Source organism: Porites lutea, chromosome 13 (assembly GCF_958299795.1).
Source record: "Porites lutea chromosome 13, jaPorLute2.1, whole genome shotgun sequence".
Lineage (NCBI taxonomy): Eukaryota > Metazoa > Cnidaria > Anthozoa > Scleractinia > Poritidae > Porites > Porites lutea.
This window is the reverse complement of record NC_133213.1, coordinates 16857695-16878699: the sequence shown is the minus strand read 5'-3', so window position 1 is coordinate 16878699 and position 21005 is coordinate 16857695. Positions and strand designations below refer to the sequence as shown.

General features: G+C 39.6%; 2 protein-coding genes across 2 annotated transcripts; both read right to left on the bottom strand.

Annotated features, from left to right (window-relative positions):
• Positions 1-685: 685 nt before the first annotated feature.
• On the bottom strand, positions 686-9926 carry LOC140923436 (uncharacterized). The gene is made up of 3 exons (XM_073373530.1): positions 8808-9926; positions 6794-6856; positions 686-3314 (listed from the first exon to the last, which is right to left on the bottom strand). The coding sequence occupies exons 1-3, from the start codon at positions 9907-9909 to the stop codon at positions 2464-2466; spliced, it is 2016 nt and encodes a 671-aa protein (XP_073229631.1). The 5' UTR covers positions 9910-9926; the 3' UTR covers positions 686-2463.
• A 7240-nt stretch (positions 9927-17166) lies between these two features.
• LOC140923298 (uncharacterized) lies at positions 17167-20083 on the bottom strand. The gene is made up of 2 exons (XM_073373393.1): positions 18727-20083; positions 17167-18262 (listed from the first exon to the last, which is right to left on the bottom strand). The coding sequence occupies exons 1-2, from the start codon at positions 20060-20062 to the stop codon at positions 17664-17666; spliced, it is 1935 nt and encodes a 644-aa protein (XP_073229494.1). The 5' UTR covers positions 20063-20083; the 3' UTR covers positions 17167-17663.
• Positions 20084-21005: the final 922 nt, after the last annotated feature.

The window sequence follows — 21005 nt, the reverse complement described above, 5'->3', positions numbered from 1 at the left end:
GAAGGAAAAATATTATTTGGTGTTTCTCAAGGAACACTCATAACGATTAAAGCAATATTTATTCTGAGACAAGGAATGTTTTGATAGCAAAATCTTCCAATTTCGGTAATATATTTTACCCCCATAATAGCCTGTGCAGCTGGCGGTATTGTGTGATTAAAGTTTTGGCGGCGGAGCAAGGATCCAAAAAAAGGAGTGGAGACGAGGCGTCTGGTATAGCGGCTCCGCCGCCAAATTTCATTCGACTAGTACACAATACCGCCAGCTACGCAGGCTACCCCCATAAGGGCTTTTCTGGCCGTCATCTAAACGCTGCGTCACGCAAAAGGCTGGAAATTCAAACATCCTCTATCGCAAAACGGTGAAGAACCCTTTGTAAATTTGTTTATGTAAAGGTGTTTACAACAGGTGCTGTATTACCTCATGAAAATAGAAACTTAGAAGAATCGGTAGTTTCTTAGTTTGGATTTTGGTGACGTCATGTGAATACCGAGAATTGGACGGACATTGCCCTATACTTTCAATGTGCACTCCCTTCGGAAGTCAGCCCAATCAAACCGACCGTCTCGGTTGGGCCATTCAGTAGAGTATCGAGCCAAACGCCTCAACTATGTGAATGCTCGTCACATCGAACTGGAAAGTAATCAAAATAGTTTTTTTTAGAGTTCCCACATTTCAAATCAAATCAAATCAAATCAAATATTTATTATGTAAGATTATACATAAAAGGAAACGTCAGAGGTTATCCCTATCGAGGACGCTCCCTACATAAAATATAAAATAAATATACTACAATGTAAAATTTAAGAATAACTAAGAAATGGCTAAAAAAAATTACAAAATTTCACAATACTTTCTAAGTTTACTTCGAAAAATGATGAAATCCTGTTCGTGCACTATATCTTTAGGAAGAGCGTTCCATTCTAACAAAGAGTGAGTGCAAAAATTTACTCTAGCTAATGGCTGTCTTAATTTGAATGTCTATTGAATGGTTTGATCTTTTAATTGTTTTACCATAACAATTAAATTCAAAATAATCATTACAGTTACGGCCATTAAGACCATGAATAGTCTTCTAGCACCCTAGCAAAGATAGATAAGACCTATTTCAGACCTAATAAAAAATTTGATACCCTATTTCAGACCTGAAGCCCTGGAGCCGGCGCGTGACCCGAGCGCGTGACAAGCTGTTACGGCACGTACACGGTTGGCGTAAACATTAAAAGGGAAATGGTCTGATCGCCAAATGATGAAGAAGTAGCTTCTGCTAAAAACATGCCCAATTGAAGACTAGAGGGCACAAACCATACCCTTCTTCAGACCACAATAGTCGAAATTACTACCCTATTTCACACCAAAACGGCTACAAAAACATATCCTTTGGTGCCGCACATACCTATATAGCCTATATAAGGGAGTACCCCCCCCCCCCCCCTTGGGTGAAAAACGCGTTGCAGATCATGAGTCTCGCTGCTTACGCAAGCGAGACTATAATTAGCCCGCGAATTATAAGACGTTTGCATTCACCTGCAAAGATACATTGAAACAGTAATGCGTGTATACAGTCATGCACCAGACCACTCGTATCCTAACGAAAACTTGTCCCGCAATAAGCTGAGATCAAGCTCTACTTTCACTTTCCTGGGTAAATAGATTCCAGGCCGGCCAGGCGAATCGAAAAGTTTCCCATTTAGTAAAGTACTTGTGTACCTGTATCGAACCTGGATTATCGAATGTAATAATGTAATGATTGTTGCATCGCTTGCATGCGTATTCACGTGATGACCGTGACATCAGACGAACTTTAAACTCAACACCAGGGCCTTGGCGGTCACATACCTTGCATTTCCCGTTGTGTTGCTAAATCAGCCTATTAGTCGGTACAACACGGGAATCCTAAGAGACCTAAGAATGTGGACAAATTCGGGAAAGATCTCGTTATACAGTTCATACTCAAAAGTTTTGTTACAAACCTCTTCTATACCGTAATTGTTTAACCATTTAAAGTCTATATACAGTATATAGATTGAAATATTTTATTTCAAGCAGTTTTGTAGCTATTGCAATACAATGAAAGCCAAAACAAGTCAGGATTTCTAGCGAATTTTTTCCATTTATTCTTATTTGGGACGCGGAATACGGTGAATCGAATACGCCCTAAATCTGTTAGAGCAAATTGTTACATTTAAACTGGCAACTTCAACCAACGATTAGACTTATTTTAGATTTAAAGAAACTTGTATATCATAAATCCTTTAATGACCCCCCTCTCTAATAAGCTCTACTTTTCAGGGAAAGAAAATTATCAAACCCCCTCCCTCTTTCAAGCCTCTTCTCCCAATTCTTATATAATAGACGTATGATAGATGTGTTAATTTATTACGACTGTTACACTTCATGTGGACTGATCAACCGGTATGTGTCTCCCTTTCTTCGAAATTTTAAGGTGTCGTTCATGGTAGTCTATGCCTTTAGGAAATCTCCCGCTCTCCCTTCTTCTGCCCTGTCTCCCACTTCTTTTGAAATTTTGAGGTATCGTTCATGGTACTCTATAGCTTTCTGGAAATCTTCGAGACTTTGATAGGCGATGCCAAGACTAAGATACGCCCTTCCTTCTTCTGCCGTGTCTCCCACTTCTTTTGAAATTTTGAGGTCTCGTTCATGGTACTCTATAGCTTTCTGGAAATCTCCAAGACTGTGATAGGCGTTGCCAAGACTACCATACGCTCTTCCTTCTCCTGGCCTGTCTCCCACTTCTTTCGTAATTTTGAGGTGTTGTTCATGGTACTCTATGGCTTTCTGGAAATCTCCAAGATTGCTATAGGCGATGCCAAGACTACCATACGCTCTTCCTTCTTCTGCCGTGTCTCCCACTTCTTTTGAAATTCTGACTTCTCGTTCATGGTACTCTATGGCTTTCTGGAAATCTCCAAGACTCTGATAGGCATTGCCAAGACTACCATACGCTCTTCCTTCTCCTGCCCTGTCTCCCACTTCTTTCGTAATTTTGAGGTGTCGTTCATGGTACTCAATGGCTTTCTGGAAATCTCCAATACTGTAATAGGCGGAGCCAAGATTTCTGTACGCTCTTGCTTCTCCTGCCCTGTCTCCCACTTCTTTAGTAATTTTGAGGTGTCGTTCATGGTACTCAATGGCTTTCTTGAAATCTCTAGCACTGTAATAGGCGTAGCCAAGACTACTGTACGCATTTCCTTTTCTTGCCCTGTCTCCCACTTCTTTCGAAATTTTGACTTGTCGTTCATGATACTCTATGGCTTTCTTTTCTCTCTGCTGGCTTTGGTATTCCAGCTCTCCTGAAAAAAAGGTATAAATATGTTGTGGTTTCATTTTATCGTTGAGACAATTTATATTCATTAGTTGGTGTATCTTTGTTAGTGCCATACAATTAGTTGGATCAGTAGTAAATGTACACTAGGGGAATTCGTTTGACAGAGAGAGGTGATAAGGCCAGGAACGGGAAGAGTGTCGAAGAAGAGGCAAGAATGAACTAGAGAACTTACGATCGAGGTTTAGCCATTTTACTGCAAACAACAAACTGTGGTTTGCGGTTAATGGTTTCACGTTACTCGTCTGCCCATATTTGGGACTTGAGATTCGCGGGTGGTAGCTCGCGGCTGCCATATTTGTTTTCATTCATCCACTTATTTCTATTCTGGTTGAGAAATTGTCTTCAAAATTACCGCCGTCTTTTTTATAGAATTCGATAATCAATAAGCAAGAGCTCTTAAAGTTGGTATTTTTTCCCAAACGTGGGATTGTGATGTTTTAGGGTGCAAAACACCTTGTGGTAAATCACTTACCTCTGAAGCGCGGTCTAGCCGTACAAACGTGAACCTCAAACCGAAATTTTGACGACAAGGCACTGGTTACGTGATTTCTGGACGCAAATCGCTGCAAATGCCGAAAAACCTGAATCGTAAGGTCTCTACTGTTGAAGCGTATACTTGGGCTTCGTTGCGTTAGAGGTGTATTGTTAAGAACGTTGAAAACATTCGTGACTGCTATTTAAGGTGTTTTATTGTTGTAGCCTCGTTTTGATTGGCTAGGAATAAATAAGTATCGGGAGCACTTTTGACTCTGTTGTTTTTCGGCTTTCTACTACTCCTTACTTGCACTCGTAGATAGGATTGTGGACATTAAACTTGTTGAGATTTTGTCATTTATTTGGTGTGCACTGGATTTCTTTTTCCACACTAAAAGTGGCGACCCTGCCAGGACTGCTTGTTAAGCGAACTTTGTGGGGCACAAACATGGAATGTCTGAAGACTCAAGAAAATACTTCTGACTGCGAAGCATGGTGGAGTTTGCTAAAGAAAGTTACAAGAAGCAATTAAAAAGGGCAACGTACAACGTTGGAGAAATTGCGGAAAAACTAAACGCTGAAGGAGCGGAGAATTTGCGTTTAGCGTACGAGAGAATATGTGACATAAACAAGGTACTCGAGTATTCAGCGAACCAAGTGAAAGACGCCATGTTGGATGCGTAGAAGAGTTTGACGAGGTAAGATAGTGGTCAGACACGTGTAAACAAGATTTTATTCCTGTGCGAAACCTAAGAGATAAACTGAAATTAAAAAACAAAAACAAAAACAAGAAATATAGTCCGGGAGCGAGGGACGTTTTGTGCAACCCAGGAGAAAGAAAAGGTTTGACGATAAATTTTGATAGATTAAAGCACCCTCGTTTTGGCTAGATAGTTTGTGGTCTCAAATTGTGGTATAAATGTACAGTTGTAGCTGTATTTTAACAGTCGTTAACAGTGAAAATGAATTTAACATGAAAGCGAGGCTAAAGGTTGAAACCAAATAAGTTCCAAGAAACGCACTGCACAAGAAAACCAACATGCTTAGACATCTCGTAAACCTTGGCGGTTAATTAAAGAGCTTCAGTATCGACAAAAAAATCAACTAGATTGTCCCAAATCAAAATAGGAAATGAAATTTTTACCTCACCTGGTGATATAGCTGAAGCATTTAATAACCATTTTACAAATTTTGGCCAATCGCTAGCTCGAGGAATTCCCATTGTAGACACTGATCCCCTTTCCTATGCAAATCCTGTCAACGGAGTATTTTCTTCCCAACGGATCAATGTTCAAAAAGTCATCAAATTACTTAAAGCTATCGATGCTGGCAAACTACTAAACATTGCAGCCGAAGTGGTTGCGCCCTCTTTAACAGGCGTTTTTACTCAATTCATTCTGACTACTATTTTCCCCTTTGACTGGAAACTAGCTTAAGTGTCATCTATTTTTAAGAATGGCTCCAAGTCAGACCTAAACAACTACCGGCCAATATATATTGTCCCTGCCGTAGCCAAAAGTTTTGAAAAAATTGTCTATAACCAACTTTACCACTACCTGAATTAAAATGGTTTTTTAAACAACTGTCAGTCTGGTTTTCTCTCCCTACATAATACTCTTACAGCTTCATGAGAGACAAATGATAACTGGTACGTCAATATTGACATAGGTCTTCTTGATGGCGTAATCTTCATTGATTTGAAGAAGGCCTTGGACAGTATTAACCACGAGATTATTCTAAAAAATAAAACTAAATACGGCGTTGGCCAAGATGCCTTGAAATGGTGCAAATCTTATGTAACAAACCTAGCAATGCATTGTAGGTAACTGCCTATCTTGTGAGAGCCCTTTTAACTGTGGCCTACCTCAAGGATCTATAATAGGCCACCTTCTCTTTTTGATCTACATAAATGACCTTCCAAACTGTTTGAATACTGGTTCTCCTAGAATGTACATTGAGAACACTAACGTTAGCTTTTCTGTACCTAGCATACCTGATCTCGAATTACAAATCAATACTGAATTGAAACATTGATCTCTGGCTTAAAGCTAACAAATTAAGTCTCAAAGTCGCCAAAACAGAGTTAATGATTATTAGCTCAAGGCAGAAACTACTATCTTTAAATGACGACACAATAAACAATGATATAGATAGCGTCCAAGTAAACCAAACAACTCATAGCAAATCTCTTGGGCTTGATATTGACGATCTATCTTGGAACGCCCACGTACATGACATCTCAAACAAAAAAGGCTCCTCAAGCATTGGTGCGCTTAAGCGAATCAGACTATTTGTTTCTGTGCACACTGCAGTTTTAATATACCAAGATCTCATTGAACCACACTTTGATTACTGTACTGCTGCCTGGAATGGCTTGTCGCAACATCTAAAAAGTGATAAACTCCAAAAACTACAACATCGCGCTGTCAGAGTTATCACTATATCAAGCTGTCACACTAGTTCCAGACAACTTCTTGACTTGCTTGGTTGAGACAACTTATCAATTAGAAACGCTAAGCAATTAAGACTTACTTAATTAACTGTACTAATAATCTTGCCCTAGCTTATTTCTGGAATTTGTTTGCTCCGAGAATCTCGAATTACGAACTTCGTGACGCCAAAGGTAAATTGCTACTCCCGAAACCAAGAACTGACTACCTTGAGCGTAGCTTTAGTTACAGTGGTGCTTACTTATGGAACAATCTTCAAACAGTTTTACGATGAGATCCTCATCATTCAAGGCAATGAAAGTACTGTAGTTACTGAATCCATTTGCCGAATATCTCGGTTTGAAACAAGGCTTTCTGCCGACCCTCCTCCCTCCTTTGCGCTAAATCGCTTCCGTATGCCCTCTTTTCCCTTCACTTTCGAGCCAGGAGCTCATGTTCAAGCACTATCAATAAGAGGACAGCATTCACCAAATCAAATACAAATATCTTTTGACAGTAACTTAGAATTTTTATATCTTACCTGCAACAAGCTCTGTGTCAGGACTTTCTTGAACTTCGGGAATTGCCTTTTCTTCCCCTTTACCTAACGAAAATAAAAAGACGCAATTTCTAACTTTACGTAAACTTGGACTCAAATTTGCTCTTCAATATAATTAGAAACAGATGACAAACGGGAACATTTGCCCGTAATTCCATTACAGTGCCGTGTTAACACTACCCATGAGCCCATAACCCGGAGCGAGCAAATTCCATGCGCTCCTGTCACAGCGTTTTCACGGAACAGTTTATTTTTAGAACGGTTTTTCGCACGAATTTCGAGAGGGCTGTTAATCAGTGCAACAAACTCCTTGCCCCCCTCCTCCCTCTCCAAAGAGGGAAGTGTTTATTGTAGGGGGTATTTTTGTATAATTCGAGTAACTTCTTTGTCTCACAAAAAAAGAATAGATGAAACCAATTCATTGTGTTATAAAGTCCTAATTTCCTTCTAGATTACGTCCTTGTGTGAAAGGTTCATGGCGAAGTTCTACGCTCGCCCGAGGAGAGGCCCATTGAAAACAAAATGTGGTAATCTATCTATCCGAGAAAATTTGTTTAGGACGTCACTGTACGCCCGCCCGCCCGTACGTCCACTACGATCCATGTAAGCCAATGGCAAGTGTCACATTAGATCTTGCGCAAATTGACACTAACCTGTTAGTTGTATATTAAGCAATTCACTTCAATATTTACTCAATTTTGCGCTACGTTAGGCAACTTAAAATGTTTCCATGGACACGAAAATCGGGCATTTTATAGTACACTGATCAATTGCATCACTGAAATTTTTTAAAGAAAATCCATCGTCAATTTTTGGTTTAATCGCTGTTTTCGTGGAAGTAGCCATAGAAATTACAAAAAGAGCTCAGCATTGCGTTTTACCCCGATTCACATGTTTTCATGTCTTTTCGAAAACGCGCAAGTCAACTGCCGTTTAGCCAAGAGACAAGAGAGGATAAACCTTTATCGTCTCTTGGTTTAGCTAATTGTAGAATTTATAAGGGTAACTTGCAAAACGGATGAGTTGTGAAACCGAATCTTTCCGGAAACATCCAAAAAGTCGCAAATTTGTCTGCATATTGATAAAGTCCAGTATTCAGTTCATGCATGATTTATACCTTTTTTGAAGAAATTCCAAGATTTCTCGAAATTCCTCTTCGTAATCGCCTTTCTATGTTTTTTTTTGTGTTGTAGAAACGCGTGAAGTGGGAATTTTGTCCCGCTACTATTGTTAGACCTGTTAAGTTTATCTGTTTGCCGATACCAAAAAGATTCGCAGCTCTAGCGGCCGATTGTTCAAGATTATGTAATTATGTATTTGAGGCTTTTAATTGCTTTGTTCCCTATTGGTGTTATTTTTTCCGCTTTATCTTTGTTAAAAAGGAGCTAAAAAATCCGCAATTATTAATTCAAAACTCAAGACATTCGAGTCCTCCCGATCGTACATAAAATTCAGCAGTTGTACCTTGCTCGAGATACAACAGCTCGTGATACAGGAGACGTAGCAAACTACAGCAGGTAGTGGAGGGCAAAGATGCAGTTAGAATAAGGAAAGTACTAAATTTGTGAATCAATCATTAAACGGTTTTCAGAATTAATGTTTTTGTTTTGATTCGTTCTATTTTCTTTGTCACTGTTGAAGTGAAAGGCTACGAATATAACATGAAAACACTTTATGTCATGTCCCTACAGAAACATTTTTTTAAAAGTTTTGTTTTCCCTGGACTCCACGTCTAGAGAAACATCAGGACTCTCGGGTAAACGCAACTGTCTCCCTGAGGACCTGACATCCTCTTCCAGCAGCATGTTAAGGTGAAAAATAAGTGTCTTATTACCATAGATTTTTTTACAAAACTATTCGTTTAATCGTGATTACCAAAGCAATGTCGATTTAATTTAGAGGTTTTATATTTGCCGGCATTAGGTAGTGCGTCTCAATGTTGGATTATTGTAGCTTAGTTCAGTACTGTATGAATGCGTACCTATCTCATCATTACCTGATCTGTTTTTCAAAAACTCTTTGTATGACAAGTAGTTTTCCTCTGAAATAATGGTTCTCAGTTTTACCTCACTGAGTTCAAGCTTTTCAAGAACCTCTGCCGATACAAGCGTAGCCTGAACCATTTCATTAAGATGCCCTGTCCGGTACTCCTCCCACAATTCCTCAAGAACTTCTAAAGAACTGCAGGAGACTGTTACGATCAAGCTGCCTAGTCTGTAGTCGTGAACGTCAACTCCAACTTTTGATTTCAGATATTCAAACAGTTTATAAAATGAATCTCTGAAAGAACAAACAACAGACCAGAAGTCAAGAAGTTTTTCATTATTGCGTACAGAAGACACACTTCCTTCAACAACCTTTTCTGCAAGGACGTGAATATACATGAGTATTTGGTCTTGATTAATTTTCATCTGCTTGACCACTTCTGTTAGCTCTTCTACTGTGTCTTTAGTCTCCATTTCTTTTCTGTACCATAACTGAAGTTGTAAGACATTTTCTTGTGCATCTGGTGTTAGTGGTTCATGGAAAAAGCTTTCGATGGACTTCTTCCACTCATTTCTCTTTGCACTACTTATGCTGCTAGCAATTCTTAATAGTGCCTCACTAATCTCCATCCAAAGCTTCTCAAAATCGGCAATTGTCATCTCCATGCTGTGGTTGTGACCATAAATTTTGTTACGGTAAAATTTAATTCTAGCTAAGTCTGCCTCAAGACTGTGATCAGTGCTGTTAGGCAAAATGTCCCATCCGGTAGCAGGAGGAGTGAGGCTGCATATTGCTCGAAGCAATTTACAAAATAAGCTAATATCAAAATCGGTCGATTTTCCATACGTCCCTGGCCCACTTGGGTTGTAAAGGCAGTTCCATTCGGGGTGGGTAAGGACTCTGTTTCTTCTGAGAGTTTGGAGCTGCGTCTTTATTACAGGGTTACTAAGCACAGCTGGAAGGTTGGGTGGGGGATGGATACTGTCAAACACCTCCCTTAAAAGTGCGAGACCTCCACGCATCAGAAGCCGTGTCAATCGCTGAAAATTTGCTTTTTCATCTGTTGCACGTAACGCTTCATATGCCGCTGATAGTGATGTACCTGTAGCCATTTCTATTTTATATCATTGGTGAGACTAAAGAAAAAGTGACAGAAATCACAATGTTACTTAAACTGAGAGGAGAGGGGTGGGTGGAAAGTTCACCAGCATACTAGTCTATGCCCAAATCAATTAAATTAGAAAAGCCCGGGTACAAACGCGATCGAGAATTGAAGTTAGCTTAGTAAAACTAATTAACTTCTAAAAGAAAACTGTCAATACATAAAATAATACGTCTTGCACCTGAGTACAAAATTTTACTGAAAATGCATGTTATGTGTTTTGAGAACACTGCCATAGAGTATCGCTTTAAGGAATTCTGAAAGCTGACATCTATAGCAATGCCAATAAATGAACAAACGGAACGTTTATTGAATGCTTGGAATCTGCTTAAAAAATTAGTAGCAGTCTTGTTTAATCTTTCCACAAACCTAAGAGCTTTGGATAATGTTAACGACGAAAATTGGAACAAAACCAGGTAGTTTCCAGAGGATAGACTGTGAATTCCATCCTTGCAGTCAATTTTCTATTTGATGGTGAGGTTCTGTTGTTTGCCATAAAAACACTTGGGAGATCCACCCGCCCTCATTGCCAGCATTTTTTGGCCTTATACAAATTTAATGTTATTCATTACATTATTCATAACACAAATTCAGCAATAAGGTATTCTAAAGCCCCGTGCAAACGGACGCAACATTGTTGGCCACAACTCCCAACATTGTTAGATGTTACATGTTGCGTCCGTTTGCACACCCTGTTACATGTTGTTGGATGTTGTTGCGTGTTGTTACGCAAAGTTTGAAACCGGTCAAACTTTTCAGCCAACAACTCCCAACATTTCTTTTGTTCCGTGATCGCCGAAGCGTAGCGCAACAATGTTGGATCCGTTTGCACAGCTCTTCCAACATTGTTGGGGCCACGCACGCTCATTACGCATGGATTACAAAGACTTATGGCTTGTATTCTTCCCACGATGCACTGCAGGTCCCAACATTGTTGGGAGTTGTTGCATCCGTTTGCACACTGCCAACACGCACGCAACAACTCCCAACATTGTTGGTGCAACAATGCTGGGAGTTGTTGCCCCCGTTTGCACGCAGCCTAACTCTTTTTTTTTTTAGAGCGGGTGGAGGGGGGGGGGGGGGGGAATCAGTGTTTTCCTTTTTTTTTTTTTGGCATGTGCAGTCTTCCTAGATTTTTAAACAGAAACACTGGGAGATATTAAAAAGGGTGATTATTAAAGTTGGCAAAAGGCCGAAAAGCATAACCTGAGCAGTTTCCTCGCTTCTTTTCTGCCCAAAAATGGCTGGATTTCAGGCTTAAGCTGTAAAATGGTTTCAATACTGTAGATAGTGTTCAAATCCTCCATCAAAAATATCCTGCACATGCTCCTGTCTTTTAGGATGACGGGGGAGAAATGTGACACAAATGGATATATTATAATTGACCAAAAAATTTTAGTTTATATAGTCAATTGATAAAAGTGGGTTTTAATCAAAGGACATGATGTGGGGAAATTATTCTTATCCTGGCCACACATCCTGGTTCATTTAATATGCGGTAATAGGAGGCTCATTGACTCAGAAGGTGTATTTTGTCAATGTGACTAGAAAAAAAGCCAATGCCATCAATCTCAGCGGGTAACTAGCCAAACTAGTGAGGGATTTAATACCTAAATAAAAAAAAATGATCACAAAAATCTAATGAGGAATTGTTAGGAAAGTTATCAAAAAGTACCAAAAAATATTCACACACGAGCAAATTGAGAGAAAAAATCTGGCATGCTGAGTAGTCCAGAAAATAGTATTCTTGCCGATTGCCAGGATTATTTTTAACGTCAAGAAAAAACATTCATGCGCGACATTTTGACAACCAAAAAATCGTGAAAGAAAAACCTCTAACCTTAAACCTAACTCAATAACTCCACACCACCCCCAAATAACTTTTCCAATGATCTGCCCCTAGAATACAAGGACGCTTTCCATTCAATCCGAAATTCCTGAAATTTCGGTTGGTTCATCAAATGGGACGAACCATTTCGGCTTGGTCCGACCGGAATATTCGGTACCAGCTTTCAAGGTGGTCCATTTTGACCGGTCTGATCATTTCGTTCGATTGGACCAAAATGTCCCTTTCCATTTGAAAAAGCTGACGGCCTTGGGCATGTCCCGATTGCGCACGAAAATTCGCCAAAAAGTGCTCAAATAGTGCTTGAATTTTTGAAAAAAGGGCTTGAAATTTAGAAATAGTGCTCGAAAGTTGCTCTTAGCAAAAAAAAGCGCTCAAATAGTGCTCGAATTTTTTGAAACAAGGGCTTGAAATTTAGAAATAGTGCTCGAAAGTTGCTCTTAGTTTTTAATTTATTTCCTAGCAGATGCTAATAAATATTGTTAGTTTTATCAAAGCTTTAACCCTCGATTTTCTAATAGGTGACCATAGAAGTGAAACCAATGTTGTTTTTTGAACAAAAACTCTTTATTAAGATATAAACCCAAGATCGACCCAGTCAAGCTCTTCAACCGTAAACTCAGCATAGTTTTTAAAGCACTCCCACTGCAACACTGAACCGTATGGAGTTTAACGTACACCGTGTAGCTACAACTGTTATTAGTCTCTTTTCGATCTATTACATCGAAGCATTACAAAACGACCCAATCAAAAACGACTATTCCCGGTTAAAAGAATAATTTTGCATTTTCATGACAACAGTCAGGCGACAAGGTGGAATTATTCAAATTCATGATAATAGAATTACTCGGCTTACTGAAAACGTTTCGAAGACAAAATATTGCATTAAACATGTGTGCAAAGTGCTTAAATGTTGCCCAAAGGCGAAAAAAATGTTCAAATTCCGCTCAAAAGTCAAAAAAGTGCTCAAGAGTGCTGGAAATATAAAATAGTGGTCCAAAAAGTGCCGAAAAAGTGCCCAGCGCAATCAGGACATGCTTAGTTAGCCCCAGTACCGCTCTTTTGTATCCTGCTTTCAAGAACAATAACCAAAAGCTCGGTGACTTGGGTCGGGTCTGTGCAACCGGAATGAACCGTTCCATTGGGCTCGTAGAATTTCCAAAATTGCAAACCGGAATTTTTGTTGAACGGAAAGCGCCCCAAATCTCATAATTATGTAAATTACTGTCGAGATTGAATTTCTAATTCATTTCGTTCTGTGTAACGTATGTACAAGCGCGTGGTGCAGTTAATTTGCTACCTCAGACGACGAATCAAAGGCACGACTCCCTTAGAGTTACCTACAATTAAGACTTGCGATTGCAGTTCAACTCAGTTTCCATAAGAGAGGTCGTCTCAGAGCCGACTTCAATATCAATTATCAGGTGAACTGTGCGAAGGACCAGTTTACTCGATCAAATACACTGAGGGCAACATGGCTATAATTCTTTGCATCAATGTGACAATTCTAGCCGTTGACAGTGCAAGGGAATCAACTGTTAAGTGTTAAAACATATTAAACACAAAATGCAAAGAAGTCCACATAAAACTAATATCTTTAAAGGTCAGGCTGCGACGCGTATGCATTATGCTAATTTTTACGACATTCTCTGAAGATTTAAATAGTACTGATGCTCAATATTTCATTGAAATGCGGCCTCGAATATGATGAGTTGTAAAAGAGGATATACGTACCCCACTGCTCCCTCTAACAAGCTGGACTGGGGTGAAACAAATCCAAAATCGTGAAATTCCTCTCCTTCCCTTTCTTGTTCTAGAATAAGATTAAACGTAACGTAAGATGAAATCTATAAAGAGCTGATGCTAAATTTATACCAACAACGTAGATTTTTAAATTTTTGTGATCACATTCTCTTTGAGACAAACTTACCTCGTTTTCTAAACAGTGAGCTGGGATGTAAAAGCACTTTCGTTTTCACTTCACAAACAACTCGATCATCACAGTATGTACAGTATTGAACTCACTTCCGCCTATCCAGCCATATGAAAGTGACAAAGATTGCACTCACTAAAACTTCAAATTCATGTAAGCTTGAGGTGAAGCTTAAAGTGATGTGGTAAACACCGATAAAACAGGTTTACTCCCCACGTTACTTCTCTGACTGAGTTGATAAAAACTATTTTTCCCAGAGTTCTAAGCGCCTCGGTCACGCCAGCCTTATAACCCTCTTTCGTGATGCTTGAAAAGCAGGAAAAGATCAAACTGAGACTTGGTATGTTCCAACATATCCATTTTCAGAAGATTCCGTTAAAAGACAACAGAAATTTAAATGTAGAAATAACAAACAATTATTGGATAAGGCTAAGTATCAAAATATCATCGGTTTATAATCTGTTTGTATTCACAGCAAAACAACTCAACCTCGTCCCCAGGTCTTCTCGGCTAACTGTCCAGTTTTCTGACAATTATGCTATAGAATTGACGTTATTTTTCACATATCGCAAACTTCTTCCAATTTGGTCAACAGTGGCTGGTTATCATGAATTATCCGTGGGATTTTAGCCAATCATAAACGGAGAAATATTTTGAGTGAATAATAAGATACCTTATTTAGGGGGGGGGTGGGGGTTGCGCGCCAAAAGCGATTCATGGTCCCAAGCGTTCCTAACGGAGACCGTGAAAACTGGGGCTAAATATCGCAACATGAGCTATAACATATTCAAAAGATGTCGACCTTTTCGGGAACGGGTTGGTCCTCCATCCAATTCTATCGCTTGAAAGCGTTGATTACTTTACCACAAGCGTCAGTGGTCGAAGAAAAAAAGAATCGTTATGAGCAAAACTTCAGGGAAACTTCGATGGTGAGGCTGACTGATCGGGTGTTGTAAAAACTTTCATTGTATGCAAGTGAGTCATGTGATGAACATGCAGTTATTTCCAGCGACGATTTAAATGACCCGCTATGTTCTTCACGTTTTTTGCTCTTTGGCAATGATATATTTTCTCTCGAATCGAGCCTTGATTTTCGTATATCTTTACACGCGTATTTAATCAATTCAGAAACAATAAAATCGTCGAAAACTATATAAATAGTAAATATCCTAAAGAACACTCAACCGTTGATAAAGTAGGATGTCGGAAACTTTTAGCGAGGAAATCCTGTTTCGGTGTAGAATTAGTCTCCTCCTAATTTCCTATTTATTCACCAAGCAAAAACCTCGACGTAACCCTTTTTAAGAGCTCTCTTATTTCTTTCCGTAACACGAGCGAGTCGGTATTGCGTTTCAGGCGACCGTTGAGTACACCCCTTGTAACCGACTCCCCCGTGTCAAGGCCTCTAAATTTCTTATTTTATCTCCTTATCTCCAAGAAGCAAGCTCCACTTAACGATTAAAAACGTTCTTGTTTTTTTTTTGCTGTGACAAGAGTTGTGAGTTGGTATCGCGTTACAGCCGACCGTTGAGTACACCGACTGTAACCCGCTGACTCACTCGTGTCATGGAAAGAAATAACATTCCGCCCTTTTAAAGGAAGCTTAAAACGCATGTGGTAGCCTGCGAACCGGCAGACTAATTTCGGTCGTCGCTTCTCGGAAATTCGTCTGGGTTCGCAGGCTATGTCTGTGGTGACTAAATTTGAGTTAGTCTCATCAATGTGATGAGGTAGTCATCTTCGTTCGTATGGCAACAGTTTTAGAAGACCCTCGTCTGCTTGCTTGTAGCAAGTTGATTGAAAACACTAGCTTTTATTCTGAAAAAAGACATGACAACAGTGTTTTAAAGTGAAAAGGTGTCATGTGGACTTTTTTTCAGCAATTTCCCCTTCCTTTGCTCTACCTTGTTTTCCATTTTTAACAATTTTTTAGTTGCGCTTTTGTATACCCGCTTGCTGTGAAAAATTAATGTCGTTAGCCATTCTATTTTAATTTGAAACATAAAAATTTACCGAGGAGAGGTTTAATAAGTACCTTTGGTTTCAAGATGCATGCACTTCAATTTTTTTTTTCCTGTAGGCTAATTATAGTGTCCAATTTAATACATGATACTACCAAACTACGATATACTAGTAGTCCTTCTAATCTAATGAAACTAAACACCGAAACGTTTCGCATAAAGTAACGGTTTTTATGGGGAACAGGCAGCCTAGGTCTATTTAAGGTAACGAAATATGAGCAGCAGAGCCTTGTTTCCTTAAAATGACCCTTGCTATACTCTAAGATCTGTCGCGAAGTATAGCATGAATATTTAACCTAATAACTCGTTATATAATATCATTCCCGTTCTTATCCATTTTACACGCTTTACCCACTGACACCCTCAACTTGTTAGCCCCGTTTCTACCACCGTAAAATAAAGAACTTGAGGGAAATACGCGTTTTCGTTTTACCGATATGGACCATATGGAAAAATTATCCGCAGCAGGAGCCCATGGGTCATAGGCTCCTGTTCCGTAGCCTACCAAGCATGCAGAAACGGCGCATTTCATTTTATTTATTATACTGGCTGATTATATGATATTTCATGTAATTTGTCATTTATTATGCCAAGGTCTTCCATTGCGCTACGTTACAATTTTCAGTCAGTTTTTCTCCTTAACAAGACCAATTGTGGGCAAAATATTAAGCCATGACTTGATCTGACTTAATGGCTTTACATTGTGATTAAAATAATTATAGCTGAAATCAATAAAAATGCCCGAATATTTTTTTTGTTCAAACTGCCTAGTTGTTACTTTGTTCGATAATAGAGGATGTTAGCATCAACAACGAGTATAGTACGAGAACGACTTCAAGCCGTACTCGTACTCGAAGTCGTTTTCTCAGCTTTCTTTCTTAGCGATGACACCGAGTTCGAGTTTATAGAAAGTAAAATTATGGGATTCCGCTTCGACTGTTGGGATATTTTCGACCAAGTAATGGCAATTTTCGGGGTTATTTCGTGAGCCTGTGAGGCCAGTGGAGAGACATGAAACTTTCCCGGGTAAATGCAAATTTACTCTGTGTAGGAAATATCGCGTTCGGTTGCTTTTCCTCGACTTCAAAAGCAGTATTTTACATAAAACATAATATAACGAATGTTCAAGATGATAAAGAGAGGCTAGAAACGAAAAGAAATTGCATTAAACGATCGGAATTTATCTTTGAAAACCAGCTCTTCCCAGTCGTTCTATCCACTTCGAGTTTTTGGTGAGAACTCGTCGTAGTGCAACTTGACAGGACGACTTGAAAACGTGGAGATGCGTTGAACGGATGCGCAATACGCAAAATCGCTGATCTCGTTCTAGAACGCGTACTCGTTGTCGATGCTAACATCCTCTAATAAAGGCCGTTCCCGGGGGGGGGGGGGGGGTACTAAAAAAAAGTTTTGTACGGGGAGGCTCCGCCCCGAGGTTCAACCCCTCACCCTTTTATGTATCATTTTTGACAGAAAAAGGAACCTCCTTAAATTGACAAATGGTATCCCTTTCACACACCTAGTTTAGAACCGTTGCATTCCGATTAACTGAACGTTTTCACGACTTTTTCACAGCCACAAAATGCATTGCTAGCGCTGTTTAATTTTCGCTTTTTAGCAACTGAAACAACAGCTTTCCCTACCCTTTGACATACTTCAACAAGTGAAATCACTACCCTTTCACACACCTAAGGCCTGAAGGAGCCTCCACGTATAGGCTATTATAGGGAGTACCCCCTCCCCCCCACCAGGGGACTGTTCTATGAAAACAGTGAAAATCTCCTCTGTTAATGACAGTTCTACTTAAACTAATTGTTGGTTTTTAACTGTATAAAGTAAGAATGATTAATTCTTGTCAAACTAGAATCGCCATTACTGTATTTCAGCCGACTTCAGTGTGAAAATTAGTTTCGTTTGAAAAATACTTCCTTTGTTAGCGTACTGACCAACCATGATTGTGTTGGAAATTTCTTTTCAGTATCGTGTATGGCATCAGTAAGGTGCATTCCACTCAACAGGTTGTATAACCACCTGAAATAATAATTCTGACTAGAGATCCTTATTGGAGATGGGCGAGTACGGTTATGTGAAGGGGTACGGTACCAAACAAGAAAATCATCTTCACCCAGAAAATCTGGACGTGGAGGTGGACCACTGTCTCTTTCCTTGATTGTTTGCATTCCATCCCACTCTTCAAACAGGAATAGCTTTGGTTTTCCATCTAGCGAGGGGCATCTATCTCGGCTGAAAAGCGATGTGATTGCCTTGGTCTCATCTTTTGATTCACGGTTCAGGATCACGCACAAAAAACAATCATCACTGGAGAAGTCTCGTCCAGTGGTATCCTTTAGTACTTCTAACACTTCACGCTCTGACAGATTGACTTTTTCCTTGATTCTGAAGCCAAAGTCCTGGCCCAGAAATTGCTTTGCAACATAAGAGAATTGTGAGCTGCGGTTGTTTATCATCAAGAAATAGCCACCGGACACTGATGTGTAGTCTCCTTTTGAAGAAAAACAAGGAAACAGTGTTAAGTTGTGATCTTGGAGAGCTTAATCAACGACGACGGTGACGGCCACGAGAACGGCAAGTAAACAAAAGGGTTTCGATTTGATAGATTAGCAAAAAAAACAACAACATCTTCGCACTTGCATTATTCTTTTTTCCCGTCACTGCACTATTACGACATGAAAGTCAGCGTAGTTTCACGTTTCCTGGAAGACGTGAACACAAGTCAAGACAACAACTCTCTTTTCCTGAACTTCGATGCATTCTTTTAATTAGAATTCATGCAACTCCCGAAACATTTGCAAACATTTGACGACATTGAACAAGATGAAATAAGCGCGATAAAGTTTTGATTAAGCTCCCTCTTTGCTCAGGATGTGCCTGTTATCTACCTTAATAATAATATTATTATTACAATTAAAACTGTTTGGTGGTATTATTATAAATCTTTATAATTACCCGATTTGTGAATGAAAAGGTCTTTGCATAACATGTACTCGTCCTCTGAAATGATGGTCTTCAGTTTCACTTCACTTAGGTTAAGCTCTTTCAGAACTTCATCCGTGACAAGGGTATCTTGGACCACTTCACTGAGATGTCCTCTGCGGTAATCCTTCCAAAGAGCCTCAAGGACTTCTAATGAAGTGCAGGAAACTGTTATGATCAAACTACCTTGTCTGAATCCTTGAACAACAACACCAAGCTTTGTTTTCAAATATTCTAGCAATATTTCTAGGGGTTTCTTAAATGCACAGACAACGTCCCAGAAATCAATAGCTTTTGGACGATTCTGCAGACTCGTCTGTAGTTCCGTGCATGTAGATGGACTTGCTGTGGTACTTCCTTCTTCTTGCACTAGAGGCTGCTCTGGGGGTATAGGTATACACACACGATTTTCTTGACTTGTCTGTGGGTCAGGGGTGGTAGTTGGTCCTGCTGAGAAACCTTCTTCTTGTGCACGTGACTGCTGCGAGGGTGTAGGAACATTCACACTTTTAGATGGCAGTCGGGCAAATTCTACCGGTCGGTCAGTTGGTGATGGACCTAAGGATTCAATAAAGGTGTGAAGGCTCAATTTGATTTCTTCCAACTCGCATCGAAACTCGCAGGTATTCTGCTCCACTTTTTCATTTAGCTTTTCGATCTCGTCTTTTATCTCCATATCATTTTTGTACCATAACCGAAGTTCTGAAACATATTCCTTTGCATCTGGTGTTAGTGGACCACGGGAAAGGTTTTCGATGGACTTCTTCCACTCATCTCTCTTTGCGCTACTTATCCTGCCAGCAATTCTCAATAGGGCCTCACTGATTTCTATCCAAAGCTTCTCAAAATCAGCGTTTGTTATCTCCATGCTGTGGTTGTGACCATAAATTGTGTTACGATAAAACTTAATTCTAACCACGTCTGCCTCGCGGCTGTGATCAGTGCTGTTGGGTAAGTTGTCCCATCCGGTGGAAGGGGTAAGGTTGCATATTTCTCGAAGCAGTTTACATAGTAAGGTGATGTCAAAGTCGGACGACTTTCCATAAGCTCCTGACGGTGGGTTGTAAAGGCACTCCCATTCGGGGTAGGTAAGGACTCTATTTCTTCTCAGTGTTTGCAGCTTTGACTTTATGGTAGGGTTACCAAGTACAGCTGGAAGGTTGGCTGGCGGATGGATAGCGTCAAACACTTCTCTTAAGAGTGCGAGCCCTCCACGCATCAGAAGCCTTGTCAACCGCTGAAAATTTGCATTTTCATCTGTTGTACGTAACGCTTCATCTGCAGCAGATTGTGATGTACCTGTAGCCATTTCTATGCCAATACCATAGGTGACACTAAGAGAAAAAGTAGCAGATCGTACATGTCACTTTAACCCTGGGTTAAGGAGCAGCAAAGTTGAAGATAACTGAGTAAAAAAAAATATCCTATAGCGAAAACTCTTTGCACAGCAAAAAAAACAAAAAAACAAAACAAAACAAAACGTTACACCTGAGTATATGAAAGTGTGCAGAACATGCATGTTAAGGGCTTTTTGATCCCTCCCTTAGTGAGAACTTATTCCATGGATCATGTCCTTGTGGAACTTTGAAGAACTGACATTGGGTAGAGGTAGAAATTTTTTCAAAGAACAGCTCGGCCACTTCAGAGATGAAGACAAATGATTATGATGTGATTGACTAAAAATTATATAAACTCAGTTGAAAAAATGAGCTTTTTATCGAATTGGGCTGTTCCTGTGCATGACACGAAGAAAATCGTGTTTAATCTCATCCACTCCTTATAGGTCATCAAGTAGCATTAAGCTTCGAATAGCGTCTAGAAGTTTATTTTGGCAGTCTAGGAAAAAAACAATCTTACTGAGCAACTAGTCAACTCTTTAATTTGTTCAGGGAAATAATATCTACATATTAAAAAGGAATGACCATCAAACACACACAGCAGTGTTTTATCACTGATAAAACACGTGCTGAAAACGCGTGCTGTGAGTGTTTTGAATAGCTTCAAAAACGTCCTCGGAGTGTTTCGTTTCAATAGGATTGCTAAACCTTGCATTTCTGTTTTAAAACGTGTTGATTGAGTTTAAATGACAAACAAAAGCAGCCAAAATAACACTGAAAATTTGGTCGATATAGTTATGCATTACATTGGGCAACGTAACTGAAGTACTCGGTTTAAAAGCATCTACTTACCTTCGCTATACGGCTCTCTAAATGAAAGAATTTCCACAGTCAATCCGCATATGAGGAAAAGAA